Genomic DNA, 27,275 nt, shown 5'->3' with positions numbered 1-27,275 from the left:
TTGAGAAACCCTTCGCAAAGAAAGACAACAACGAACAACATAAACAGGGCAGGATGTGTGCTTTCTTTTTTTTTTTTTTTAGTGAAGATGACTTTTCCACAGCAGACAAAAAAAAAAAAATCAACAGGAACACAACGAGCAGAGGAATGGAAAGTGTCACTTGCTTTTATCTACAATGACATGCGTTACAAACAATTGCACTGCAAAGACCACAAGAGTCAATTTTGTAGCACCAAAGCTTCTGCAGGCACGAGTGGTCAGAATGACACCAACAGGTGGGGGCTCACTTTTAGCACCTTGACATGTTTGCATGCTCCCCAATAGACTTGTGTTGCTGTTGTTGTTGTGTAAAATATAACCCTTTTCCTTTAAGAAAAAAAAATGGCGGTGACTTCTTGTTACGAGGTATCCGTCATAACTCGGTGCGCTTTTTCGGTTTTGATCTTATCATTCCCATGTGACAATTTTACAACAAGGAGACACGTCACACTTTTTACAATTTATTTAACACCAGAAAAATGGTACATATCATTTGTTGTTTTTTAAAGTCCTTCCGCAGTGGGCGAAAAACGGCAAAAGTCACCTGCGTCTCATTGCGATGTTTTGTTTTTTTTTTGCTCAAACTCCAAGGGGGACATTTTACACAAGCAAATATGTTCTTGTTGCCGTCGGAAACCAACATTTTTTTGTTTTAAAGTGTCCTTGTGGAGTAGCAGTCCCGAAACGTCTCATGATTGGGAAAAAAACACAACATAGCGTCTTCAGTGGAGTGGTTTTAACAAGCATGTGGACCGATGGCGGCCGAATGAGTTTTGAATGCATAGAAAATAGGATTTAGAGATGACTGCGAGAAAAAAAACAACAATGTCATGTCCATATTTCTTCCTCTTTTTTTTTTTTACAAGAAGCAAACTGGGCCAACTTCGACACCAAATTCCTGATCGGGGGCACCAACATCCATAGGAGCAATGTCAATGATTGGCAGGCGGGATGTTTTCGATGTCTTGTAGTCGATGACTGTCTTGCCCCATGAGCCAGTGTGTGACTGCGAACACAAAGAAACCCGCCGCTCAGAAACACTCGAGTTTGTCCAGAAGATGTGCGGCCGACGTGCATGCGACTTACCGTGCAGCCGTCCTCGTTGACGCTGTACGTGAAGCGGCTGTTGCCCTCGGCTCTGATCTCCACGTCATTGGAGCCCTGGAGGAGCAGGGCCTTCTTGAGGTTGCCGGAGGCCGAGTCCATGTAGGCGATGCTGTTCTTGCAGTGGTATGTGATGTTCTGGGAGGCCTGGTTGGCCATCAGGCGCATGAAGGTCATCTGGATGCTGACATCCTCGGGATCAGCTCCATCGCTGCCATACTGGAACTGCGTAGAGGGAAAGATTGTTCATTGTCGTCGATCAGACAAAACCGGGCTGAAAGAGTCTTCTCTCACCTGGAATCCACCGGTCATGGACTCGCTGAACCAGACGTGTTTCTTCTCTCTGGGGTTCTTGCTGCGGTACCAGTTCTTCATGGGGATGGTGGACTGGCTGGGGTAGATGCAGGTCTCGCCAGTCTCCATGTTGCAGTGGACCTTGATGGCGTCCAGAGAGGAGCCCTGGTTGGGGTCCACCCAGTAGGTGCCTGGAGGAGACGGGGTAAACGTAAGACGGCTATGGCGGACTTCTTTGCCTGGTCTGGTCTTCATCTCCACTCACCGCTCTTCCACTCGGGGTGGCACATCCTCAGGTCGCGGCACATGCGGGCGGGGCTCTTCTGGGTGCCGTCGGGGCTGCGGAGCTTCTCGATCCTGGTGGTCAGAGACTCCAGAGTGGAGTCCACCTCCATGTCGCGATCGCGCAGCACGTTGGGGTCGTCGGCGCGGTAGTGACCAGCACGGAAGGGATCGGGGGCCTTCTCCTGAATAGGCTGGCTGATGAAGTCAAATCCACCGCCGGGAGCACCAGGGGGTCCGGGAGGTCCGGGAGGTCCAGCAGGACCCTAGAAGACAAAGTGAAGGACTTACAAACCTTTAAGATTCAAGGTGGATGTTTAAGAGCGTGAAAGAAACTTACAGCAGGTCCCATCTCTCCATTGCGACCACGAGGTCCGGGAGGTCCGATGGGTCCGGGAATACCGTTCATGCCGTCCTTACCGGGGGAGCCGTTAGATCCAGAAGGTCCCTGTGAAGCAAGAGTCGTATTATCTCACTTGCTGAAAATGTGACCTCATTTCCAATTTTTAGGACAGATTCTACTCACTCTTGGTCCAGCGGGTCCAGAGGCTCCAGCGGGTCCTCTCTCTCCAGCAGGTCCCTGGAGAAGAAGAAGAACCGTCAAGACAATCTGTTCACAGGCTGAACCTAACAGTCCAGCTAGCACTGAAACTCACAGAAGGTCCAGGCAGGCCACTCATGCCGGTGAATCCTCTGTGTCCCTTGTGTCCTCTCTCTCCGGCTTCACCAGCCTCTCCTCTGTCTCCCTTGGCTCCGGCAGGGCCCTTCGGGACAGAAAAAGAGACGTGAATATGACCGTCCGGCTCAGGTTCATACAAACATGACCGAGGAGCGAGAAACGTACAGCGGGACCACGGGCGCCAGCAAGACCAGAAGGACCAGCGGGACCAGCGGGACCCTAAGGAAGAGAAATGGTTCCAATGTCAGATCACCGCAAAGTCAGGATGATGGTATTTTGGGACAGCCTGGGACGTACAGGCTCTCCACGATCACCAGTCTTGCCAGAGGGGCCAACAGCTCCGGGGGCTCCGGGAGCACCAGGAGGTCCTGGGGGTCCAGCAACACCAGCCTCACCACGGTTTCCCTAGGAGAGGACATAATCAGTGAGTTGCCTGCGATGTGGCAAGGGAGTCCACTAGAACGGAGAAAAGTTACTTTGGGGCCGGCAGCTCCATCGCGACCGGGTGCACCATCGTGTCCCTGACCTCCCTGCGGAAGAATGGCCATATTTGATTAAGTTTGCTCAGGAAACAAGCTAGTCTGAAGACCCGATTTTACTTGGCGACACCTCTTACCTCACGACCAGCCTCTCCGGGAGCACCAGCCAGTCCAGGAGGTCCAGCAGGTCCAGGGGCTCCACGCTCACCAACAGGTCCACCAGGTCCCTGCTTTCCAGGCTCACCCTGAATAACAGCAGGAGGAAAGAGTTCTGAGGAAGGTCTGAGGAGAGCTTTAGAAAGATGCTAATGCTAACGCGGCTAACAGTCAGAGTCCAGCTGCCTCTGGGACACTCACAGCAGGACCGGGCAGACCAGAGAAGCCACGCTCTCCACGCAGTCCGGGGAGACCTACAATACCACGCTGTCCACCAATACCTTGGGGTCCGGGCAGACCGGCGGCACCCTGTAGAGAGGAACACTCTGGTTCAGTTCCGGCCCATACAGTACAAGCCCTACTTAGATTTAGAGAAGACTTACAGGGGCTCCATCAGCACCAGGGGATCCCCTCTCACCGGGAGCTCCAGCGAGTCCAGCAGCACCAGGCTCTCCGGCGCGACCGGCAGGACCAGTCTCACCACGAGCTCCCCTTGCGCCATCTTTGCCAACGGGTCCTGCAGGTCCGGGAGCTCCAGCAGCTCCCTAGCAGAGACACGGAAAGGGTATCAACACAATGTTCCTCAAATAAGAGCTTTGCAGAGTCCAACAGTGGAAGACACTCACAGCGGGGCCAGCGGGTCCAACTCTGCCAGCGGGTCCAGGGAAACCAGTAGCACCCTAACACAGAAGAGGTGCAAAGCAGAAGTGGTCATTGCTGGTCCACATTGCTTAATCGCACAAAGCAAGGTGAGATACTTACAGGAGGTCCAGCACCACCACGAGCACCCTTAGCTCCAGCAGGACCAGGAGGTCCCTGTGGACACGAATGTTTGAAGATGAGACCACAAGCACAATCTTTGGATTGTGAATTTGGTGTGATTAAACTGCAAGTCCACCCACCTGAGGTCCAGCAGATCCAACAGGTCCGCCGGGTCCAGGAGCACCAGCGTCTCCCTTGGGTCCAGTATCACCACTCTCTCCCTTGGCACCAGGCTGACCATCAGCACCCTAAATTCAGAGGACAAGATGTGAGAACACTGAACTCGTGTCGTGCCTCAGCGAGGACTCGTGAACAAAGTGAGGTTCTTACAGGGGGTCCGGCAAATCCAGCAGGTCCGGCAGGGCCAGCCTCTCCACGCTCACCCTGATGGCATGAGAAGTGAGGTGAGCTTCAGGAATCAAAAAGTACAGTATGTGAGCAGGTGCAGGTGAAGAAGAACTTACAGGGGAACCACGGGGGCCGGTGGGTCCAACAGCTCCAACGGGGCCAGGCTCACCCTAAAACCACAAGCAAAGGAGATAAGACCACAAGTCGCAAGAAGAGTTTATGATCAATGAGCCATCTTTTCATATCAGCTGGGGAATGGCAGCGACAGATGGGTCTTACCTTCTCACCCTGAGCACCAGGAGGTCCAGGGGGTCCAATAGCACCAGTCATACCACGGACGCCATCTTTGCCGGTGGCACCATCAGCTCCCTTGACGCCGGCATCACCCTGAGGGGAGAAGGTTCCCAAGTGGCCACGTTACGACTGGATGACAAGGTAATCCATGAAAAAAAAGGGGTGAATAAAAAGCTTCTTACTCTCTCTCCCTTCACGCCAGGCAGACCTGCAGCTCCACGCTCGCCGGGCATTCCCTGCATACCGGGGCTTCCTGCAGCGCCGTTGGCACCAGCAGCACCGGGCTCTCCCTGCACACGTAAGCAGAACCCACCGCATTGAGCCATGGCAGCAAGCCGTAAAAACTTATCTGCGCTCAGTGCGTTATATCAATAAAGGATGAAAATATTGAGTCTTAAGTTCATTAAAAAAAACAAAAAAAAAAATAAAATAACTTATATACAGTTTATATATATACACGTATTAGACCACCCTTATTTCTTGTTCATTTTAATGCCTGATCAATGCTATAGCTATTCATGGAAGAACTGAAATGATTTTGGTTACTATGAAGAAAAGCATGGAAGTTGCTAGATATCAGCTCTTAAATGAAACTCTTATGAGCTATATTTGTTATCATCATGATATCTGTCCACACAAATGTACATTTAGTTGTACCAGGCGTTACAATGGATCAATAAGCTGAAGAAACAAGGGTGCTCTAATCATTTTTTCCATCATCTGTATAAATGAAATTAAATAAAAAATGATATAATATGTAAATATAATACAAAAATCAAAATAACAATAAGGGATGAAAATATTGCACGTTAAACTCTTTTTCAAAAAAGTAAAAAATAAAAAAGAGTCAATAAAAAAATATATAAAATAAATATATAATATATATATATAGAAAATGTAATATAATGCATAAGTAAATAAAGGGGTGAAAATATTCAGTGTTAAATTCATTAAAAACAACACAAATAACAAATATATAATAATGTGAAATGTATAAATAAAATATATGATATAAAATGAAAATAAATAATGTAAAAATAATAAAAATAAACAAGGGATGACACTATTGCATGTAAGATTCATATTTAAAAAGTTAAATAAAAATCTATATTTAAATTTAAATAAAAAATATAAATACAAATATTTCATATAGTATATAAAGAAATAAATAAATAAAGGGTGAAAATATTTAGTGTTAAATTCATAAAAAAAATAAAAATAACATAAAACAAAATATATAATATTTAAATATAATATAATACAAAAAATAAAAGATTAAAATACTGCATGTTAAATTCATTTGTGTGCCTAAAGTGCCTAAAAATACATGTACAATAAAATCAAATATATAAATAAAAATAAATAAAACCATTCAATAAATAAAAAATATAAGATAAAATAAAATATAGAAATGTATAAAAATAACATGAGATATGTAAATACAAATAAATATATAAAATATATAAATATGAACATCCATTCAACCTCAAGCGCAATTAGCTTGGTTGTCATTTAGCTGTAAATGTCCGCTGATTACATTTTAGCAGCTTGTCACCGAATGTACTGAGATGTTTTACAAAATGAAACTAAACACCAGACTTTGAAAGTGTAGATCTGAGGATGGCAGGACTTTTGAGAACACAACATCAGCAAGCTAGCTAGCAACTTTCCCACACTTGTCCAATTTCAACACGGAAGGAGCTCATCTCTGGTAGCGTAAGAACGACTTAACCTGTTTCTGACTTTTCCCAAGAGCTTCTCAGACGTACCTTAGGTCCATCGTTACCAGAGGGGCCAGGAGCACCACGGCCTCCAGTTGGGCCGGAGGGACCAGGAGCACCACGCTCACCAGGGAAACCTCTGTCGCCCTGAGAGAGAAAAGTCATCAGTCAGGAGCTAATTAGACCCCAGGGACCAGGTTTAGTGGACATGCAGGATACTCACTCTTGGTCCAGATGGGCCAGGAGGTCCAACCTCACCAGCAACACCCTGATGGGAAGAAAAATAATTACCAATCAACATGGTTCTTGAGTATAAGAGGTGACACTATGACTTACTATCACTCTGTGATGCCTACCTGCTCACCAGGCTTGCCAGTCTCACCAGTAGCACCTTGGGGTCCAGGAAGACCCTGTATGGGGAAGAGGAGCAGTGTGTTGACACATCTCCAAAAATATCCTCACCAAAGACCAAATAGGTTCCAGGAATCTCCTCACAACTCACCTGGAATCCGGAAGGTCCAGCGGGACCCATCTCTCCCTTCTCTCCAACAGGTCCCTGAAGAAAAGAAGATCAGGCGATCAGTTTTGTCTTACTGCTTCTAAACAGTGAGATGAAATTGAGAAGTTACACACAGCAGGGCCAGAAGGTCCAGGAGCACCAACGTCACCATCTTTGCCGGGGGCACCCTGAGAAGGAGAGAGATGTTGGCTTTCATGGACGTGAACTTGCACACGGCAGATTTGGAACTTTTCAGTTGTGAAAATATTGAATACTTACAACGGGGCCGACAGCGCCAGCGGGACCTTTCTCGCCAGCCTTGCCGTTCTCACCCTGAACAAGATAACAACATGTCAGCGTTTCAAGCAGATCTTCCGTTTCTTGTTCGGACTTTCAGCATCTTGCACTCACAGCAACTCCCTTGGGTCCAGGGAATCCCATCACTCCAGGTTGTCCTCTGGCTCCAGCGGGGCCAGCAGGTCCAGGGCGTCCATCTTGTCCAGTAGGACCCTTTTTAGAAGAAGATCATGTTGAGCAGAGGCTCCACTGAGCGCTTCAAGGTTCTCCCGAGTGAATTTGGACTTACAGCAGGTCCAGCTTTGCCGTCAGCGCCAGTGCTTCCGGGGCTACCAGTCATACCCTGTGGAGAGATTAGGTTTAGAGAGCGTCCATCATCTAGATCATCAGCAAACTGACAGAATACATCATAGAACTCACCTTGGATCCAGGGGCACCGGGGGCGCCAGGAGCTCCGGCCTCACCAGTGGCTCCCTGAGCTCCCAATGGTCCGGTGGCACCGCGCTCACCGGGGGCTCCCTATCACATGACAGGAAGCAGCTTAAGAAAGTCCCTCGACAACTGGAGGCAACCTGCAGGTGATTGACTGACTCACCTTGCCACCAGCAGCTCCGTCAGCTCCAGGGAAACCACGAGCACCAGGAGCACCCTGGGGGGATAAACACGCCACGTCACTGGGTGCTCGTCACAGTTTGGGACGGATGTTCTCGACATGCATCACAGAATGAAGCAGCAACATACACGCTCTCCAGGAGGTCCACGGGGTCCACCAACACCAGGCTCTCCGCGAGGTCCTCTCTTGCCCTCCTCGCCAGAGGGGCCAGGAAGTCCCTGAACTCCAGCGGGACCCTAAAGAGAGGATTCAGTCGTTGTTGTGTCACCCAATAAGAAGACAAATCCAGATTCTGTGTACGTGTTGAAGCTTACAGTCTCTCCCTTGACACCGGGCTCTCCCTTAGGACCTGAGGGACCTGGGTCACCCTGTAGACAGAACACACACCGTTACCATCATACACGAGAAAAACCAACACCACTTTCATCATCTTATGACCACTCACGTTGTTACCCTTGGGACCAGGAGCACCGATGGCGCCCTGACCTCCAGCAGGACCACGAGCACCGGGGAAACCGGGAGCACCAGCAATACCAGCAGGACCCTTTAGGGGCATGGAGGTTAAAATAGGTCCTGATGTGGATTCAGGGGGTGCCAGACGTAATGCGTGATACTTACAGTTGCACCCTTGGCGCCAGGCTGGCCATCAGATCCTGGGGCACCCTACGGAGATAGCACCAACATCACCGCCATGTTTCTTTGACTGAAAGTCCGTAAAGTCCAGTATTTACTCACAGCAGGTCCGGCAGCTCCCTGGGGTCCAGGGTTACCAGGCTCACCACGGGCTCCCTGGGGTCCATCAGCTCCACGGCCTCCTTGGGGACCAGTCTCTCCCTGGTTTGGGAAAGGACATGTAAAAATGGGACCCGTTCATAGATGATGTCGTGATGTCATCACAAAGCGCCACCTGAGCACCTCGACTGAAGCAATAAACTTTATCTCTGGGTGATTTACCTTCACACCAGCACCACCGGGGAATCCAGGGGGGCCAGCAGGTCCAGTAGGTCCCTGGAGTGTGAAGACGCATGATGTCAGCGGAGAAGCACGTGTGCGGATCAGGATGAGCAGGTGAAATGACCAATACTCACAGGGGGTCCGGCAGGGCCAGCATTGCCATCGTTACCACGAGCACCCTACGCAGGAGGCATTCAAGTACAAAATGTTTGAATGGTTCTGGTGTATTTGGAGTAATGGCATAGCGAATAATGCTTACAGCGGGGCCGGCAGGTCCAGGACGGCCTCTCTCACCAGGAAGACCGCGAGCACCCTGGAGAACGCGGAGACAGAGAGCGCAAGATTAGCGTGAAATGGCCCGAAAGGGTTCATCCTGTCACACAACAGTTTGGACCCACCATGGCTCCAGGGATTCCGTTCTCACCAGGGGCACCAGCCTCTCCCTGTCGACAAACGCCAGAGAGATTTTCATCAAATCTGGAAAAGCTTTGGGATAGAATTCCATCCATTCCGGCGGCGACTTTCTCTTACCTTGGGTCCGGCGGGTCCAGAATCTCCCTTAGCTCCATCCAAACCGCTGAAACCCTGTAGACAAAATCATCAGGGTGACGCCAACACAGCGGCAAGAACATCACGGGTGTCACTGTGTCCCCAACTCACTCTGTGTCCCTTGATGCCAGGGAGTCCTGGGGTTCCGGGGAATCCACGGGTACCCTGCAGCAGGAGGATGGATTTGCTCACACGAACGTCACTGACTCCTTCATTAGCTGATCTGCGTCCCCTGTGGGGGTGGGGGGCCACTCACCTGCAGGCCAGGGGCTCCACGCTCGCCAGGACGTCCAGCTTTGCCAGCCTCACCCTATTGACGCACAGGGACGAGGTTAGCATAATGCTAAGGCTAATTGTAATTCCTCAAATAATCAACAAATCCCTTACATCATCTCCGTTCTTTCCAACGGGGCCAGCGGGACCACGGGGACCCATGGGACCCTGCGACATACAAGGACGGCAACATTACTTGGAGGTTAGCGATGGGATGTGTGAGGTGTGTGATGAGGTTTTGGGTACTCACAGAGGCTCCGGGCTCACCAGGCTCTCCGGGTGGGCCAGTGAAACCCTGAGGACCCTGATGGACAACAAGACCAGAAGATTAAGGAGGCTTTGCTGTTTAAGAAGCAGATAGCTAATGTGGGGACACTTACAGAGGAGCCGGGGGGTCCGGGAGGACCACGGGGACCCATTGGGCCCTGTTGATGAAGATGAAAAATAGCATCAGGAAAGGCTTTGAGGAAAACAAGCGACTCAGGTGAAGAAGCAAACAGGCACTGTCATACCATGGGGCCGGGCATGGGGGGGCCGCCGCTGGCCTTGGAATGGTCGACGTAGCTCATTTGAGGAGAGAAGTTCTGTCGGGGACGGGGGATGAGGAGATGAAGAATTAGAGAAGAAGAGCAGATACTGATCCAGTCTCCATCCAGGAGCCTCCAGAGTGCTAAGATGCATTTCTGTCCTCTGAGACGGCCTTAGCTAAAAATTAGCAGAATTAGGGTTGGGATGGATTTACTCACTCCGCCAAGGCCAGGGGGGCCAGGGGGGCCGGGTGGTCCGGGAAGGCCAGGCTGTCCGGGGATTCCATCGTTGCCAGGAGGACCCATGGGACCCTAGAACACGTCAGGTGGTCCATTAGTGAGTCACTTGCCACAAAACGTAAATAGAATAAATGATGTTACTGAATGCACCTAAGGACACGTAAGTCTGCCACATGGAGACATGTTGCTAAGCGACGGCAACCTTTAGTCGTTAGCTTAGCATTAGCTTAATGCTAATGTCGTTTAGCATGTAAACAAACACGTGCAAATGGCCAATGCACCAAAGTCACATGAAAAGCAAAAAACTCAACAATCGCATTCCAAAATACAAACAATTCCAAACTCACTCTCTCTCCCTTGGGGCCAACCTCTCCCTTCTGTGGATGAGAAAAGACCAAAATAAATAACGGTCGGCATTTAATCCACATGCAACGTAGAAGGTCAGTAAAAGGTCCCGTACCTCGCCGGGAAGCTGGGGTCCTACGGGGGGCAGAAGAGGGACAGAAAGGTCACACGCTGCTCATCACACTATTTCAACAATCAACAGTCATGCACGTAAGAAAGAACACCTTGTGATACGCGTACGGTTGGTTCTTCGTGGCTCGGAAATCAGTTGTGCTTTAATGCTTGCTCAATTTCTACAAATCGGGATTGGCTTTTTTTTTTTTTACCAAAAAAAAAAAATGCCTCAAAATGAGCAGATGACAACATGAACGATGAGCTTTGCATTACGTGCTGGCTAAGCTTGCTTTGATGGTGTAGCATTAGTCAAGATGGTGCATGCGATGCTGCATCGCTCCTCCGTAAAAAGGAAACGTTATCTCAGAAAACAAGCGACGTCCTTATCCAGAGGAAGACATAATTACATGTACAGCCATGTAAATCCAAAGCAATTCCGGGTGTCCGTCTTGCGAGGCCCAAAGCGGTGCTCAGATTGGACCACAAGGTGGTGCCGTTAAAAAAAAAAAATTTCAAAAAGAAGCTAGGAAGCTAACAGCAGAGGATGGAGGATGGGTGAGGTACCATCTTGGTCGGGGCAGATGGGACAGCACTCCCCGTCTGGGATGATGGGGTCGGCACAGTCGGAAGAGTCCTCGCAGATGACTTCGTCGCACATGACCGTGCCGCTGTCGCACACGCAGATCTGGCACGGCTCTGGTTTCCAAACATCCTTGTCGTTGTACAACTGTCCGTCTAGTGTGCAGCTGCCAAATGTGCCTGAGGGACAAAGACCGGTGGTCAGACGTGCCGCGTAATAAAAAGGACAACATAACAGCAGAACACTCAAGTAATAACTAGCATCTCATTGCACTTATGGACATGAATCCTTTATGCAGAAAGACACCGTGTAGCAGACATATGGCTTTAATTTCTGTTAAAAACTAAACAAAAACAAAGAAAGATTTCCAGCAGATGTGCTTCCATATCTTCCAAACATGAAGTGTTGTTTTATGGAACTTTTGATTGGTGGTGAGGCCTTGAAGTGAAGCGAAAAGAGAAAGATGTGTCGATACCACGATTGGCCACGGAGGGGTGCTATTGGCCAACAAAACACGGCTGTGATTAATTGACGTCTAGCCTTTCAGCAGCGACGTCACACCTTTGCAATTTTTTCCATTGTCTCCCCCATACTTTTCGTTTGTCAGCTTTGGAAAAGCATTTGACCTTTTTTGTGTTTACTTTGTATTGTGAAGTTGGGATTTTGGCGCTCTTGCCTTGCCAGAAATGAACACAAATCATAATTAAGACATGTCTCTCTAACAGCCTCACAAATTGACTTTAACTGGCGTTTCTGCTTAGGTGGCTCTAATATAAGTCAGATGTCACTACTATGAGGCTCTGTTTCTGCTGCAAAAGCCAAACATGTCTGTGAGAGGAGATGCAGCTGCACTCCCCACTCAGGAGGACGCACACTGAGCGTGTATGTGCACGCCAGCCAAAAGGAAAAAAAACAATCCAGATGTGCACCAAGGGCTTCCAAACGTTCAGAGAAGCATCCAGAATGATATGCTCAGCATCCTGTCTCTGGGCTCTGTCCAGTCCTGGGTGCCACGGCTACATACCCCCCCACCTTCATAAAAAAAAGTGATAAAGTGATACTTACTATCATCCTCGCCTTGACCTCTCACCAGAAGCACAGCAGCGCTGAGCAACAGCGCTAACCGAATATCCACAAAGCTGAACATGTCTAAATATTAGACATGTAGATTCTTTGCGGCAGGGGGGGTCCTCTTTTGTGTCTCCTCACACGCCACTCATACACGGTAGGGTCCGGTCTGTGTGTAACTCCAATCCAGACCCCAGCAGAAACTCCCTACTGCCTCAACAAATCACTTAGCTGGGCTTTTATATGCCCCAGACTTTTTTTAGGGGTGGGTGGACGGGGAGGGCCCGCGCGCGCGCCACATATCGGCTGTGCGCGCGCCAGAGCCAACCCCCCGTGCACAGGGGTGGGTGTCTGCGAACATGTCACAGAAAAAACGTTGCATGGTAATGATGAGGATCAGTGACACACTTGAGCGCGTCCTCGGCGACTCCTCTTGTTCACTTTTACGTGTCGGGTGAGCCGCCGTCGGATGGACTGAATTGATCGGGATGGTTTGCATGCACGCAGGGAGCGCTTTTCGCGTCAAACATGACCTCGCTCAGCCACAGCACCGATTCTTTGCGTTCATGTGACGGCAAAGAGACGGCTGATCCATGTGCGTAATTACGCGCCGCTTACTGCGCATTTTAGCATGTCCAACATTTACACACACTATGGAAAGCATCGCACTGCAATACAACAAGTGACACAAATGATGAAACGAAACACGCACGTTTGTTCAGGATATGAACAATAAAGCTGAAAAAGAAATCAAGTGCGGCTGAAGCTGAAGCTGCCATGATTGAGAGAGAAGGAAAAAAAAGCTGGCAGAGCCACAAAGCAGCCCGCTTGCTTACAATGTGGACACGTTGCAGCTTCTCCATTCTGGACCACTCTGACCTCTCATTTTCTTCTCTCTTCTCTCGTCTCTTCCACATCATACCTCTTTTTAAACTACAAGAAGAAGACATGTTAGCACAGTCATCTTATACGCACATCTTATTATCATTTACTGTACATTAGCAGTAATCCTAGTAGTGACCGCAGTAATAGTCATAACAGGAATGGTACTGTTTACTGTCTCAATAGAAGACAATAGTAAAGTAGTTAGTAGTAGTATAAGGAGGAGGAGGAATAATGGTGGTAGTAATAATACTGTAATTGCATTAGTAGTCTCAATATTAGTAGTAGTGGTAGCAGATATCATTGCTGAAGATGTGGTAGTAATGGCAGTAACAGCCGAAGTAGGAGTCGCATCTGTAGTACTCACAATAGTAGTCGTGCAGTAATGTTAGTACTGGCATTAGCAACAGTTGTATCGGTATTAATAAAAGGTTCTTGCAGTAGTACTTGGTGGTGGTGGTGGTGGTGGTAGCAGTAGCCATTGTAAATGTGGTACGAGAAGTAATCTGTAGTAGGAGTGGTATACTGTAAGTAGTAAGGATAGTATTAGTAGTAGTCAATAATAGTTGTAGTGGTACTCATAATGGCAGTAGTACTTAGGAGTACAGTAGTAGTTAGTACTGGTATTATGATAGCTGTTCTTAGTAGTAGTAGTCATAGTAGTAATATAATAATAGAATAGTAGTAGTCAAAATAATAGTGGTAGCAATTTTATTCGTTTTTATAAATACTGGTAGTAGTAGTAGTAGTAGTAGTAGTAGTAGTCGTCGGCACATTAGTGATCTCAGTTGTACTAGGAGTGGCAGAAGTAATCCAACAGTAGTAACAGTAGTGTTAGTACTAGTATTAGTGGTACTATTGGTAATAAAAGCAGTTATTGTAGTAGTAGTTACAATAATGGAAGTAGAGTTTGCAGTAGTTCATAATAGAAGTAGTAGTAAGTATAATAACATAAGTAGTAGTAGGAGCAGTATAAGTAGTACTCATAATAGTAGTGGCATTAGTACTTGTTATTAGTAGTAAAGATAGTATGAGTATGAGAGTTGCTGCAATAATAGTAGCAGTGGTACTCTTAATAGCAGTTGTGTTAGTGGCAGTATTGGTAGTAATAGCAGTTCTTGCAGTAGCAGTCAAAGATAATAGTAATAGAGGTAGCAATTGTATTTGTTCTTAGAAATACTGGTGGTAGTAGTAGTAGTAGGAGTACTAATAGTCATCACATTAGTAATCTCAGTATTAGTAGTAGTGGTGGCAGCAGTGGTTGTGATTGTGTTACTAGAAGTAATATCTATAAAAGTGGTAGAAGTAGTACTCATAATAGTAGTAGTGTTAGTATTAGTTGCACTATTGGTAGTAAAAACATTTATTATAGTAGTTGTTACAATAATAGTAGTAGTGGTAGCAGTAGTGTTAGTGTTTGTATTAGTAGTCTGCGTGTTTGTATTAGTTGTCACTAATAACAGAAGTAGTAGTCGTAGTAGTAGCAGCGGCAGCTGTGACAGTAATGATAGCAGTAATAGCTGTAGTCAGAGTAGTAGCAATAGTAATCATAATTGTAGTCGTATAAATGCTGGTATTAGTGGTGGTAATTGTGGAAGTTGTATAAGTAGTAGTAGTATTATTGATAGAAACAGCAGTTCTTGTAGTAGTAGTTGTAATTGTAGTTGTGGTAGCAGTAGTTGTATTAGTGTTTGCAAAATATTGGTAGTAGTAGTAGTAGTAGTAGTAGTACTCACATTAGTAATTGCACGAGTAGTAGCAGTAGTAGTGCTAGCAGTAGTTGTGGTAGTCGTAGTAATATCTTGTGTACGAGTGGCATTAGAAATAATGATAGTAGTCGAATAGTCTTATTAGTATTGGCAATCATGATAGTAGTATAGTAGCAGTGTTAGTAGAAGCGTCTGCTGTAAGTCTTTTATGATAGGACAAAATGAACAGTGTGCAGCAGGCAAGCATTCGTTGCGCGTCCAATGAAAGCTGCAGCAGCACCTGTCAGACATGCTGACAGCTGTCAATCTCTCATCAGTGTGCCAAGTGCTGAAAATGGATGCTTGTCCATCCTTACGTCCATTCACTTTCTGTCCGTGTATTTTGTCGACAATGAGGTTGGAAAAAAGTTGATTGTTGGCGTGAGGCTGAGTGATTGACAGGCGTGTGATACGTGTGATAAGGACAGCCCACCCTGCCTTCCATCATGAGCAAGAGTGGATGTCAAAAACCTCCGCGAGTGAACTCAAGTTTAAATAGAAGTTGTAATTTTCTGCTCTGTGCCTCAGAATCCCGTCGCTGCCTTTCTGTAACAGATCGTTTTGTGGCCGTTCGTCAGGAGTACGGGCCAGCCTCTTTTCTTTTTTTTTTTGTTTGGGCCGCATTCAGACCTGCAGAATATTCTAGCAGACTCCCACAGAACAGGACCAGTTGGCTCCGGCCAGCTCAGGTGAGCGCCAGGAAGCAGAGCAGGTCCGAGTGGGACAAAAGCAGATGTGGGACAAAAATAACTGATGTGTGTCCACCGAGACCTTGGGAAGAGATTCCGCATTTGTACTCGTCAGCTCGTGGGAGAACATGGACATGCAAAATACCTTGACTTAGACACAGGCTAGTAAGACTGCTAAGACCTAAGACATTGACATATATTAGACGTATGCTTGGGACATAGACAAAGACTTAGAGTATGACTTGGATTTAGACTTAGACATAAACATAGACTCAGAGTTATGCTCAGTGTTAGCTACAGACCATAGACTCATAGAGTACAACAGACACTGACTTAGACTTGGACAAACACTTCGACTAAGACATACTAAAAACGTACTTATACACTAAGACTTAGACAATAAGAGAAAGACTATGCCATAGAATTAGAAACAGACTTGGGATTTAAATCTTAGATTTAGACATAGCCATTCTGTAGATTTCGTCATAGACATGGACTCAGTCATAGATTTAGGCACAACGTAAGACTTTTATGCTTATACTGTAGACCTAGTCATAGAATACAATTTAGACTGAGACGAATAGTTAGATACAGACTTAATAATAGACTTAAGAGTACACCTTAGACAACAAAAACAGATTTTGAAAGACTTGAACTGTAGACTTAGACAAAGACAGAAACTCAGAGCAAGACATTGACGTAGACTTGAATACATAGAAGGACTTAAATAAAGTAGGCTTTGGCTTAGATTTAGACATACTGCAGACTTTGTCATATATTTAGGTGTTACACAAGACTTAGATATCGGGTTTGGGACATATTTAGACATAAACATTAAATTTAGGCTTTGACATAAACTCAGTCAAAGACTCATAATGCAAGATGTAGATATAAGCTTTGGCATATACTCCATCATAGACTTAGTCTTGGACATAAACTCAGTAATAATAGTCATACTACAAGATGGAGATATAGGTTTTGGCAAAGACTCATCCATAGACTTAGGTGTAGACAGACACTCAGTTATAGACTTAGTCGAAATGCAAGATGTTGCTGTAGGCTTAGGCTTGGACATAAATAAGTCCATAAATAAGTCATAAACTTATTCATAATCCAAGATGAAGAAATAGGCTTTGGCATAGACTCAGTCATAGACTTAGGTTTAGACACAGGCTCAGTCATAGACTAAGTTTGGGCATAGACTCAGCCATAGACTTAATCATCACCAAAGATGTAGATATTGGCTTTGACATTAGGCCTGGATGATAATCGTCCTACAAATTATTGCCGATACTCAACATTATTGTAAACATTTTGAGACAATTTTTTCATGAACGCACTGATAATATATAGCATAATAATGTGAGTACACCGTATCAAAAGCAATAAACTTGAATTTCTCAAGAGTATTTCACATTGGAATTGGAATGTCAAGAGCTTTTAAATAAAATAAATTAAATGCGGCCAGAAACATGTAAAACAATAGTTCTCCTAAGTGTATTGAATATAAAAAAATCAAACATGGGACACTAAAAGGTGGAAAAAAGTTTTATTCTCGGATGAGAAAAAATGCAACCTTGACGTCCAGATGGCTTCCAACGTTACTGGCATGACAAGGAAATCCCACCTGAGATGTTTTCTACCCACAGTGGAGGGGGGTCCATCATGGTCTGGGGTGCTTTTTCATTCAGTGGAACACTGAAGCTTCAGGTGGTGCGGGGTCGCCATTCAGCGACTGCTTCCGTGCAGATGTTGCAGCGGGCATCCCTCATGACTGAGGGCCCTTGTCTGCATGGTAACAGCTGGGTTTTTCAACAGGACAATGCTGGAGTTCCTGCATATTCCCCTCATTTAAATTTCATACAGAACATTTGGGGATGGATGGCAAGGGAAGTTTATAAAAATGGCCATCAGTTCCAGACAGTTGATGGCCTTGGTGAAGCCATCTTCTCCACTTGGAGAAATGTTCCCACTAGCCTCCTGGAACCACTGGCATCAAGCATGCCCAAACCCATTTTTGAAGTGATGAACAAGAACGGTGGAGCTACTCATTACTGAGTCCTACTGAGAACATTTTTTGTTCTGGTTTGGAGAGTTTTTTGTTATTTTTTGAGTGATGGTCTTAAACTTTTGATCAGCTGATAAACAACCCATTTCAGTTTTGTTTTTTTTTTGGTTTAAATTACAATTTCCAATTTTTTTTGTCTCACTCCCCCTTCTTGTTTTTGCATATTAAAGCTCTACTTAAAACCTCATTAAGATCCAAATGTGCAAAATGCAAATTCTAGCAATTTTTCAACTGGTCTTAGGATTTTGATCAGGAATTAGAGGCTTTGGCAAGGACACAGTCATAGACTTAGGTTTAGATATGGACTCAGTTATAGACTTGCAATGCAAGATGTAGATTTAGGCTTACACAAAGACTTGGTCATGGACTTGGAGTGAGGACAGATGGCAGGACATATATATACTGTACATAGTCATTGACTTAAACTTAGAGTAAGACAAAGTTAGGCATAGATTTAGGCTTTCTGTAAGTCTTAGACTAAATGTTTTAGAATGTAGAGTAAGTGTAGAGAACAACTTGCATGGATAGACATGGCAGTTTAGTGCCGTTATAGAGCTTGTGATATAGAGTGTCTAAAAAGACTAAACTTTACATTCCCAGCAAGCCTGGAAGCAGCGGCGTGCAGCCTCGTCCACGTGTTTCTACTTGTAAGCGCCTCCAAAATCCAGCCTGCCTGGGGCTCCGCTTCCCTCCACAATACTTAAAAGTTCCACAGGACATTTATTAGCATTTAAATGCAACATCTCCTTGGTCCGACACCTTCACCTCACTGCTTTATTCACTGCAATCCTGCACTGGTGTCTGCTTCTGTGTTCATTGTGCAGGGACCACCTGCCTCTAATTACAGGGCGTGACCAGGAAAATTGTACAGTATCATCAATCACAATACCTTCAAATGCTAGGAGGCTGCTAATGTATGAAAATGTACATTTACACACAAAATGACACATGCGTGCCCCTGTTTTAATGATAACTGTTATTTTGTAGTTTAGGCCATACAAGTGCCCTGAGGACTGTTTCAAATATTGTCTGTGAGAGGGTCAAAATATTACAAACAGCTCTCCAGTATGATGCAGTACAAGCACAATAATACATCTATTGTGAAATGAATACCTCTTTGACATCATTTCAAAAGCTAAAACACATTTCAAATGCTCCATAATGTGGCTAAAAGTAGCTTCAGCATAATAAAATGCAAGAATTATTATATATAATTATTATAAACTACCAGTATTACAATATTGTCTGGATACAAGACTTCTTCGTCTTTTTTCTAAAAAAAAAACGTTTTTTTCCATATGTGGTCCAGATCAGAGAACAGAAGTGCGACCATAGCCTAAACAACAGAAGAGTTATGATGCTAATTTTGAGATAATGCTGGTCAATAAAGCAAAATCATCAAACTGTCATCAAGCAGCTATGAAATATGATTAATAACGTACTCATACTGAAAAAAATGGTCTTATATTCATGTCAATACAGTATAAAGTGGATTGCCAAGCATTTGCAAATTTGCTAATTTTTGGGGAAAAAAATATGTACTTTTACGTATTTTTTTCTCCAAAAAATGGGCAATTTTTCCACAGAAAACACATCCCATTCACACTAAGTCGAGAATAATTCAATTCAAGACGTGATAATACAGGTAAGATGTTTTACCTGTAAACAATTTTTACATGTTTGTCTTACATTATCATTCATTCTCTGAGTACCGATACATTTTATACTTTAAATGTGTTTTATTTGGTAATTTGACTTTCACATGTACAGTCGTCCCTCACTATATTGCAGTTTTTCAAAAAATAATTAACAAATGATGGCTGTTTCCTGGCTGACTATGGTCTATTATTAGTCCAAAAATATTGAAAGACAAGTTATATGTAGTATTGTGGTCACTAGGGATCAGTAATGTAAATATCAGACATGACGTTAGATTACATTACCTTTTACACTGCATGGAGACTGGCTACTGAGCTAGTGGAGCCCAGCCGACACACCATGGCTAAGACGGACATGTCATGGCTGAGATCGAGTGAAAAAAAAGGTTATCCTCTTATTTAGTGTGGAAGTGGTAGGTTTTTTGGCTTCTCTGTCCTTCTTCCCCACTCCATTTGAAACACTTCCTTACGTTTAGAATTAGTAAATTGGAGAGGTTAACTAGTTAGCTTGATAGTTTTCTATGCTAGCAGTGGCCATTTGTTCTGTCCCTGCAGCGATCCGGTGGCTTGTGCAATGTGGTGTAAACAAAGAATAATAGGAGTGTAAAAGTGACTATCAGGGTGTTATTTCATGTCTACAGGGCTCTAATAATGTTAAAACAAAAATTTAGAAAGTCATAAATAGGTTTTCTATGCTCTAACTCCAAAAATATTCTGTTTATTAATATTGAATCCTACTTTGCGGGAATTCACTGACCATGGTCATGGTCAACAAGGGATTTAATCTATGTAAAGCGCTTTTCAACCTTCAAGGTATTCAAAAGGCTTTGACATTGTTCCCACATTTACCTAGCAAGCAGGGCTTCGATATCTTGCCCAGTGATACTAGGAGGGTCGAGGACGGCGGATGGAAACTGCAACCTTCAGGTTGGGAGATGACCACACTACCACCTGAACCACGCTGCCCCCTTAATAAGTTTAATAAGTGTGTGAGGCATACTGCAGCGAGAATGGAGCTGAATCTAATCTAATAATTACAACAGTCACTTTTATTGCAAATGTTGATCCGAAATCGGAGAACATTAACATCACACTATCAATTACTGTCATTTGTCTTGTCAGAGCCTGTTTGGGGTGAGAAGTCGTCATTTCCACCCTGGACGTTGTTTATGGGAGGTGGTGGACTACCACCCAGAGTTAGGGACTGTACTCCTGATTGTCGAATGACTGGATGAAGACCCAATACTTCTGTCCATGTTCGAGCTGAGGAGGCCTTTTTTTCCCAACGTCTGGTTTTCTTTTACGCCTGGCTCCGTGCTCCATCCCAGCCCCCATCCATCCACGCTCTCTCTCTCTCTCTCTCCCATCCTTGCACTCCCCCCTCAGTGCCGCAGACATCCAGTCAGACAGCAGAGATGGAAAATATGACTGGATCCTTCCCTGGATGTTGAGATAAATGTGCAACTCCGCTGGCAGGCTGCTTGAAAGCAGGCAAAAAAGAAGTTGCAGTGTTGTTCTGCAGAAAATCACTGCTTGTTATGTTCTATTTTACTAACTTACTCATCCAAATCAGTGTTTTAGAAGTATTTGATGATTGAGACTATGAGTGAGAGTGAAGGAGGGTGTTGGAGGGTGTCATATTTCCCTGCTGCAACAAACTAAAGTGAGGATTTTGCACTATTTTGCCTTACATTTTCTTTACTTTCACAATCCTGTGAAAAACGTGTGGCATTGCTAATCTTTAAGCGGTGCATTCACTGCCACTTTCCAGGGGGAGAATCCTCAGGTTTCTCTGCATTTCCACTTGATCCACACTCTCCCATTCTCGTTTTTTTGGATGGTTCGTCATTCCCAACATCTGGGAAAGTTAGTCAGTCAGCCACTTTAAAGCACGCGGCTGCTTTAAACCCCAACTATAGTTCTCTTATTTGAGCACTGGTTAGTTTGTCACCTGTGAGTGCATTTGGAGTTTGGACAACAGTTTCAAACAGTGTCCACGAGCGCAGAGAGGACATCTTCTGAGGTGGTGGGGGGTGTAAACTCAGAGATCCCATCTGGAAATGTAGTTCACATGTGAGGAAGTAGGAGGGACGACAGTATGAGAGACGCAAGAAGAAGTAGTGTCATGGAGGAGCTTGGTGGAGCTTCTCAGTGGTCTCTGCAAGGGAAAAGAACCGGTAGAGTCGAACTGAGGGAGAGAGAGTGAAATTGGAAAAACATCCCATCTGCTGGATGACTCATCCTCTCCTCAAAAAACGGTGCAGAGGCAAAGATTCACTATTTCAGTCCTTTTATTTGTATTGTTGTCCTCGAATCCTCAACATTTTTGTCAACCATTTTAATCTGATATGACGAAGCGCAACAAACACATAAATGGTTTTCTCACAAGCATGGAAGCCATTCATCCATCTTCTTCCTCTTATCCGAGGGCAGGTTGGGGGGGCAGCAGCCTAAGCGGGGAGGCCCAGACTTCCTTTGCCCCAGCTACTTCGTCCAGCTCCTCCCGAGGCATTCCCAGGCCAGTTGAGAGACTTAGTCTCTCCAACGTGTCCTGTGTCTTCCCTGAAGCCTCTTACGGGTCGGACGTGCCGTGAACACCTCCCCAGGGAGGCATCCAGGAAGTATCCTGACCAGATGCCTACTCCTCCTAGTGTGGTTCTACTCCAAGTTTCTCCTTCATGACAGTGCTTCTCACCTTATCTCTAAAGCCTAGGTCATAACTGGATACACTATTTTTTGGCCATGCGATTTTTGGCTTTCCACAAATCGCTGCGTTTTTTTGTTGGTGGAGAATGTAGATGTGATGACCATGAAGGAGTAAGACCGAGACACACATGGAGAACGTATGAAATATCTTAACATGCGTTGGCTAATTACCTATGCGTGGTGCACGTGTGGCACTCGACACACATAGGAGTCTTCAAGTGCGACGTACAAAAAAAATTTACATTTTTCCCAAACGTGTCACCAGAAAAACATACAAAAGACACACGTTGGCCGTACGGACAATGCATGAAGACGTACAAAGTGCGTAAGTTTGTCTTGCAACCTGAAAAAAAACGCAAGTGCCTCTAAGAATCTCTGCGGCCGATCTGCAGCCAATGTACGGCTCGAAAATTAGGAGGTCGCACGCGTGCCATCCGTGTGTTCTTTGAGTGTTTTGCACTGGCCGTAGGAGCCCGTACGACTGGTTGTGACCTAGGCTTGAGGGAGAGCCCTGCCACCCTACGGAGGATACTCAGCCACTTGTACCCGCGATCTTGTTTTTCCTGTCACTACTAGCATGGAAGCGATAAAACCATACTTTCAGTAACTGCTGTCATCGTTTCATTTTCGTTCTTGTCTCCCCATTTTCCTGAGTAGTGGTCTGAGGAGTTGTTTCGGCATCTCTAGTAGGCATGGGTATCAGTATTCAGTGCTCGATACGGTGTAGTTACGGTGTAGTTACTGCTGGTTTAGTCTGGAGTCAACTGTTGTGATGTCATTACGCCCCTGATTTTTTTTGGCGGGTTGAAAAAAAGGTGTGTCCACACTGTGCCGAAAACGCATCACTGGGGTGAAAACGATGTAATACACAAGGCACACCTACGTGAGGCGCTGTGAACACACACGCAGACGGAACCAGGTGACACGCCAAACTGTACAAGAAGAAAGTACCTTCCCCTACACGGTAACAAAAACAACAAAAACCTCCACGTGATTCTCCGGCTTCCCTAGACTCCCCTCACACCAGCACCAGCAACAGTCTTCCTCCTGGAGTGGTCAGCCATTGCAGCCATTTGCTGCAGGTAGGTTTGATAATGCGTCGTTCCTTTTACTGCTAACTGCTATGAGGTATATGTTATGCTACATCGTAGCTAGCACTAGCACTCCTTCTGGTGGCCCTTCTTGTTGGACAATGTGGTGGGTTTGAAAGAACCCGACGCGTTGTGTATGCGTCTCTGCTCCACGCGTAGTCCATAGAGGGCGGCGAGGTTTTGCTGCAATATTGCTAATAGCCCAAACAAAGCTCTGAAGTCCGCCATTGCTGTTGTTGTTGTATTGCGTGCAGGGCTCCCTCTCGTTCTTCTGGTCACGTGACGATAATGGGTTGGTGACGTCATCGTTGTCATATTCCCTGTCTACACGCCAAATGCAAGTCGCCGTTGTCAGTTTCAGGTCACCCAAAACGCTGCTCCTGTGTGGATATGAGGTTGAAACGACAAAATACTTTGCTGTTTTGACCTGAAAACGTTCCCATGTAGACAGGGCTTAAAATTGCCACAATAGTGTATTAACCATGGGTGGTGCAGAACGGGACCCGGTAGTTGGTGATCCCTGCTGTGTAGTAATGAAAGGTCCATAAAGACATGTTACGGTGGGTTTGTTCACATTTGACCTCAGCAACAGACAGAAACTCCCACAAACACCCCAAAATCTTCTACAAAGTCTTCCCAGATGAGTGGACGCTGTAAATGAGGGAACAAGTCCACATTTTTGCCCACTTTTTGGTCAAAATCATGAAGGATGATGTCTCTTGTCTTCATTGGGACAGCAGAGTGCAAACATCCTATTGCTAGTCTCATGGTCTCACACTGCAACAAGCGCGTGTTAAGTCCATCACTGTAACTGGCAGTCAGAAGTGAATCTTTCCTTTTCTATGATTTTACAGCAGGAAAAAGATGTAAGTTAGATAACAGAGAGGTCAATAGTGGGTTTAATGTGTTGCAGTATCGATACAATCCAACCCCTGCACGTAGGAACAACATGAATTGTATAAATAAAAGACAAAATAGCCTCGCCTTCCATTGGCTTTAGTGCATTTTTGAGGCGCTGCAAGTGGAGCTCATCTGCATGCCACATGTGACGTTCGCACAAAAAATACTCTCTGCAAAGCAGTCTCACACTTCACCACCAACAGCCAACATTAGCAGAATCTTCAATACCTTTAGCAGTTGCTTGTTTTACGTCCTGTTTTTTTTCTTCAGGACAAGATAGGAATGTTGTCTTTAATGACTTAAATGTGTGTGTTTGCTGTTATTGCTCAGGTATTCAAAAAACATTGTGAAAGAATTCCCTTTTTTTTTTTTGGCACAGCGGAACCTTGGTTAGCATCATTAATTCTAACTGAAACGGACGCTAACCAAATAATTGTTTTCCATAAAAATCATGTAAATCCAATTCATTTGTTCCAGAAAGCCCAAAAATGTTTACACAAAACACGTTTTTATAGTTTTAAAAGTATAGTTTGACATGCAAAACAATTTGAAATGCATATAAATACATATTAATGATGAGTGAAAGGAATAAATGAACATTTAAGGTTACTTTTACCATAATTGTAGACGGGGTTCTTGACGTGACTGTTCCCAAAGACAAGCTGCAGCGAAATCAAACACCACCTTCCTGTTTTGCCATGAGTTATTTCTTGAATTCCATAGTGTTGCTCACCTCAATAAGCCAAAATACAGACAGAGAAATTTGCAAGTGCCAGCATTTGATAAAGAAGGCGAGAAACACAATTGAAGTCAAGAAATAACAGGGAAAACAGGAAGGTGGTGGTGTTTGAACTTGCTGCCACATCGTGTCTTTGTGAACAGTCACATGTTAAAAGGAAGGTAATTTTCTTGCTAAGACTTGATCTTACAATCCCTTGATAATCAGCTCAGTTGAAAGTGGTTGAAAGTTTTATTTGTGAATAACATATACTTATACTTGCTTATATTATATGATTTTATCAATAGTAATATTTTGGATTTATACAGTATGGTGCTTGTTGAAGATACTCAATACTCTCCTGTTTCACCAAATCACTGCCAAATTGACACCCTTTAGGGGACTGACAAGCCAGTCAGTTTGCCGTTGTCTCTCGCTACATCACGGTTCGAAATCGCACCCTCACTCGATCATGGTTTTTCACAAAGTAATTAATTAAGAAATGATCGCTTTTTTCTGGTTGAATATGGCCTATTATTAGTAAAAATGATAGTCGTCCCTCATTTATCGCGGTTAATTGGTTCCACACCCGACTGTGATAAGTGGTGTGAAAAAGCGCTTCCCCCCCTTCCTGATTTTAATTTTTTTTGCATGTTTGTCACACTTACACGTTTCAGATCATCAAACAAATTTAAATATTAGCCAATGACAACACAACTCAACACAAAATGCAGTTTTTAAATGAAACTTTTTATTACAAACCTACATGGCCCTGTGTGAAAAAGTGATTCCCCCCCATTAAAGCATAACATAACTGAGATTAATTGAGATCTATCAGTGTGGAAAAGGTTATAAAGCCATTTCTAAAGCTTTGGGACACCAGCAAACCACAGTGAGAGCCATTCTCCACAAATGGCCAAAACATGGAACAGTGGTGAACATTCGCAGGAGTGTCCGGCCAACCAAAATGACCCCAAGAGCACAGCCGACTCATGACGACTCATCCAAAAGGTCACAAAAGACCCCACAACAACATCCAAAGAACTGCAAGCCTCACTTGCCTCAATTAAGGTCAGAGTTCATGGCTCCACCATAAGAAAGACATGGGGCAAAAACGGCCTGCATGGCAGAGTTCCAAGACCAAAACCACTGCTGAAAAAAAAGAACATTAAGGCTTGTCTCAATTTTGCCAGAAAACATCTTGATGATCCCCAAGACCTTTGGGAAAATACTCTGTGGTCTGACGAGACAAAAGTTGAACTTTTTAGAAGTTGTGTGTCCCATTACATCTGGTGTAAAAGTAACGCCGCATTTCAGAAAAAGAACATCATATCAAAAGTAAAATATGGTGGTGGTAGTGTGATGGTCTGGGGCCGTTTTGCTGCTTCAGGACCTGGAAGACTTGCTGTGATAAATGGAAGCATGAATTCTGCTGAAGGAGAATGTCAGGCCATCTGTTGATGACCTCAAGCTGAAACAAACTTGGGTTCTGCAGCAGGACAATGATCCAAAACACACCAGCAAGTCCACCTCTGAATGGCTGAAGACTTTGGAGTGGCCTAGTCAAAGCCCTGACCTGAAGGACGCAATCACATTTTCACACTGTATTTTTCCTAATATGGTTCTCTTTCCTTTAAAGTGCAAACAAACAATAACATTATGTACATGAAGTGAATGAATTTAGAGGGTATAGTGTCAGCATATTTACTATTGATGCAAGATAAATCTAGTTTTTGCTTGCAAAGATGTGAGATGGTGAGATTACAGGTCGACTTTTGACTTATTCTGTTCCTCTGAGATGACAGTGAGAATTTGGGTGAATTCTTCACGGCGAGCAAACAACTTGTGAGCATGTGCAGAAGAAGCTGGAAGCTGCTGAGCACTTCAGGAGGAGAAGAAATAAGGTGACCTCAACAGAAAAGAATGCAGTGTGGTCTGTTCTCCCTCCCTCTCAGCATCCAGCACTGGCAAAAATGACTTTTTCCTTTTCTTTATGTTGTAGCCGGTGAGAGAGGGAGAGCTTTGAGCCCTTTAAATAAACGGCTGGCCTTCCTCCTCAATTTGCTGCCACGTTTGAGGCTTCCACGGAACACAAGCAGAAAAAAAACTTCACAGCCATTAAAGTGTGCAGTCTCTGGCAAGAATGCCACTTCTCTCCAACTAAGTAAACATTCGGCGATCACACCAGCTGATAGCATGTCTCACTTCCTATTCCTCCCTTTCTTTTTTTTTTTGGAAGTTTAATTGCTCGCCCTCCGTTTGCACTCCAAACTGCAGAAATCTCCTTTTTCTTGCATGCTTTGTTTTGCCTAAATTTTTATGCATGGTGAAGCAGCCTGGTGCCAGCACATGTTGGAAAACCAACATGGCTGCAGCACCACGAAGACGAGGAGGAGCTCAGATTTATGCTCGCCTCCTGGGTCACCCTGCAATAGCTCAACTAACGCTTTTCAGATGTTCCGCTCTCTGAGCAGAAGACGTGAAGAGAAGGTAGCTGACGACGCAGGGTGACGTCTTGCCATCTTCTCAATCTGTGCCTGTGTTTATGCCCAGGAGATGCCGAAAAAGGGTCGCCTCAAAACAGGGAGGCAGGGCAGT

General features: G+C 45.0%; 1 protein-coding gene across 3 annotated transcripts in view; it reads right to left on the bottom strand.

Moving 5' to 3' along the window:
* Window positions 1–149: 149 nt before the first annotated feature.
* The window catches only part of col1a1b (collagen, type I, alpha 1b), a 38,984-nt gene continuing 11,858 nt past the window's right edge, over window positions 150–27,275 (bottom strand). The window contains exons 2-52 of one of the 3 annotated variants that reach the window (XM_054800191.1): window positions 13,054–13,150; window positions 11,134–11,328; window positions 10,571–10,590; window positions 10,458–10,487; window positions 10,090–10,182; window positions 9,856–9,927; window positions 9,724–9,768; window positions 9,594–9,647; window positions 9,458–9,511; window positions 9,327–9,380; window positions 9,182–9,235; window positions 9,053–9,106; window positions 8,920–8,964; window positions 8,781–8,834; window positions 8,656–8,700; window positions 8,522–8,575; window positions 8,303–8,401; window positions 8,186–8,230; window positions 8,013–8,111; window positions 7,882–7,935; window positions 7,696–7,803; window positions 7,550–7,603; window positions 7,375–7,473; window positions 7,244–7,297; window positions 7,069–7,167; window positions 6,937–6,990; window positions 6,792–6,845; window positions 6,661–6,714; window positions 6,515–6,568; window positions 6,382–6,426; window positions 6,207–6,305; window positions 4,620–4,727; window positions 4,423–4,530; window positions 4,260–4,313; window positions 4,126–4,179; window positions 3,936–4,043; window positions 3,796–3,849; window positions 3,660–3,713; window positions 3,417–3,578; window positions 3,235–3,342; window positions 3,015–3,122; window positions 2,875–2,928; window positions 2,696–2,803; window positions 2,564–2,617; window positions 2,376–2,483; window positions 2,246–2,299; window positions 2,060–2,167; window positions 1,703–1,985; window positions 1,438–1,628; window positions 1,126–1,368; window positions 150–1,045 (exon numbers count right to left, since the gene is read on the bottom strand). In XM_054800191.1, the coding sequence (XP_054656166.1) occupies window positions 899–1,045; window positions 1,126–1,368; window positions 1,438–1,628; window positions 1,703–1,985; window positions 2,060–2,167; window positions 2,246–2,299; window positions 2,376–2,483; window positions 2,564–2,617; window positions 2,696–2,803; window positions 2,875–2,928; window positions 3,015–3,122; window positions 3,235–3,342; window positions 3,417–3,578; window positions 3,660–3,713; window positions 3,796–3,849; window positions 3,936–4,043; window positions 4,126–4,179; window positions 4,260–4,313; window positions 4,423–4,530; window positions 4,620–4,727; window positions 6,207–6,305; window positions 6,382–6,426; window positions 6,515–6,568; window positions 6,661–6,714; window positions 6,792–6,845; window positions 6,937–6,990; window positions 7,069–7,167; window positions 7,244–7,297; window positions 7,375–7,473; window positions 7,550–7,603; window positions 7,696–7,803; window positions 7,882–7,935; window positions 8,013–8,111; window positions 8,186–8,230; window positions 8,303–8,401; window positions 8,522–8,575; window positions 8,656–8,700; window positions 8,781–8,834; window positions 8,920–8,964; window positions 9,053–9,106; window positions 9,182–9,235; window positions 9,327–9,380; window positions 9,458–9,511; window positions 9,594–9,647; window positions 9,724–9,768; window positions 9,856–9,927; window positions 10,090–10,182; window positions 10,458–10,487; window positions 10,571–10,590; window positions 11,134–11,227 (4,161 nt within the window). In that variant the 5' untranslated portion in view covers window positions 11,228–11,328; window positions 13,054–13,150 and the 3' untranslated portion in view covers window positions 150–898. Of the gene's footprint in view, window positions 1,046–1,125; window positions 1,369–1,437; window positions 1,629–1,702; window positions 1,986–2,059; window positions 2,168–2,245; window positions 2,300–2,375; window positions 2,484–2,563; window positions 2,618–2,695; window positions 2,804–2,874; window positions 2,929–3,014; window positions 3,123–3,234; window positions 3,343–3,416; window positions 3,579–3,659; window positions 3,714–3,795; window positions 3,850–3,935; window positions 4,044–4,125; window positions 4,180–4,259; window positions 4,314–4,422; window positions 4,531–4,619; window positions 4,728–6,206; window positions 6,306–6,381; window positions 6,427–6,514; window positions 6,569–6,660; window positions 6,715–6,791; window positions 6,846–6,936; window positions 6,991–7,068; window positions 7,168–7,243; window positions 7,298–7,374; window positions 7,474–7,549; window positions 7,604–7,695; window positions 7,804–7,881; window positions 7,936–8,012; window positions 8,112–8,185; window positions 8,231–8,302; window positions 8,402–8,521; window positions 8,576–8,655; window positions 8,701–8,780; window positions 8,835–8,919; window positions 8,965–9,052; window positions 9,107–9,181; window positions 9,236–9,326; window positions 9,381–9,457; window positions 9,512–9,593; window positions 9,648–9,723; window positions 9,769–9,855; window positions 9,928–10,089; window positions 10,183–10,457; window positions 10,488–10,570; window positions 10,591–11,133; window positions 11,329–12,214; window positions 12,450–13,053; window positions 13,151–27,275 lie in introns of those variants that run through there. The other 2 variants (XM_054800190.1, XM_054800192.1) reach the window with 2 other exon arrangements.

The sequence above is a fragment of the Dunckerocampus dactyliophorus genome, chromosome 15, assembly GCF_027744805.1.
Source record: "Dunckerocampus dactyliophorus isolate RoL2022-P2 chromosome 15, RoL_Ddac_1.1, whole genome shotgun sequence".
In the NCBI taxonomy this organism is placed as follows: Eukaryota; Metazoa; Chordata; class Actinopteri; order Syngnathiformes; family Syngnathidae; genus Dunckerocampus; species Dunckerocampus dactyliophorus.
The sequence above is the reverse complement of the archived record's forward strand: the minus strand, read 5'-3'. Positions and strand labels throughout refer to the sequence as shown.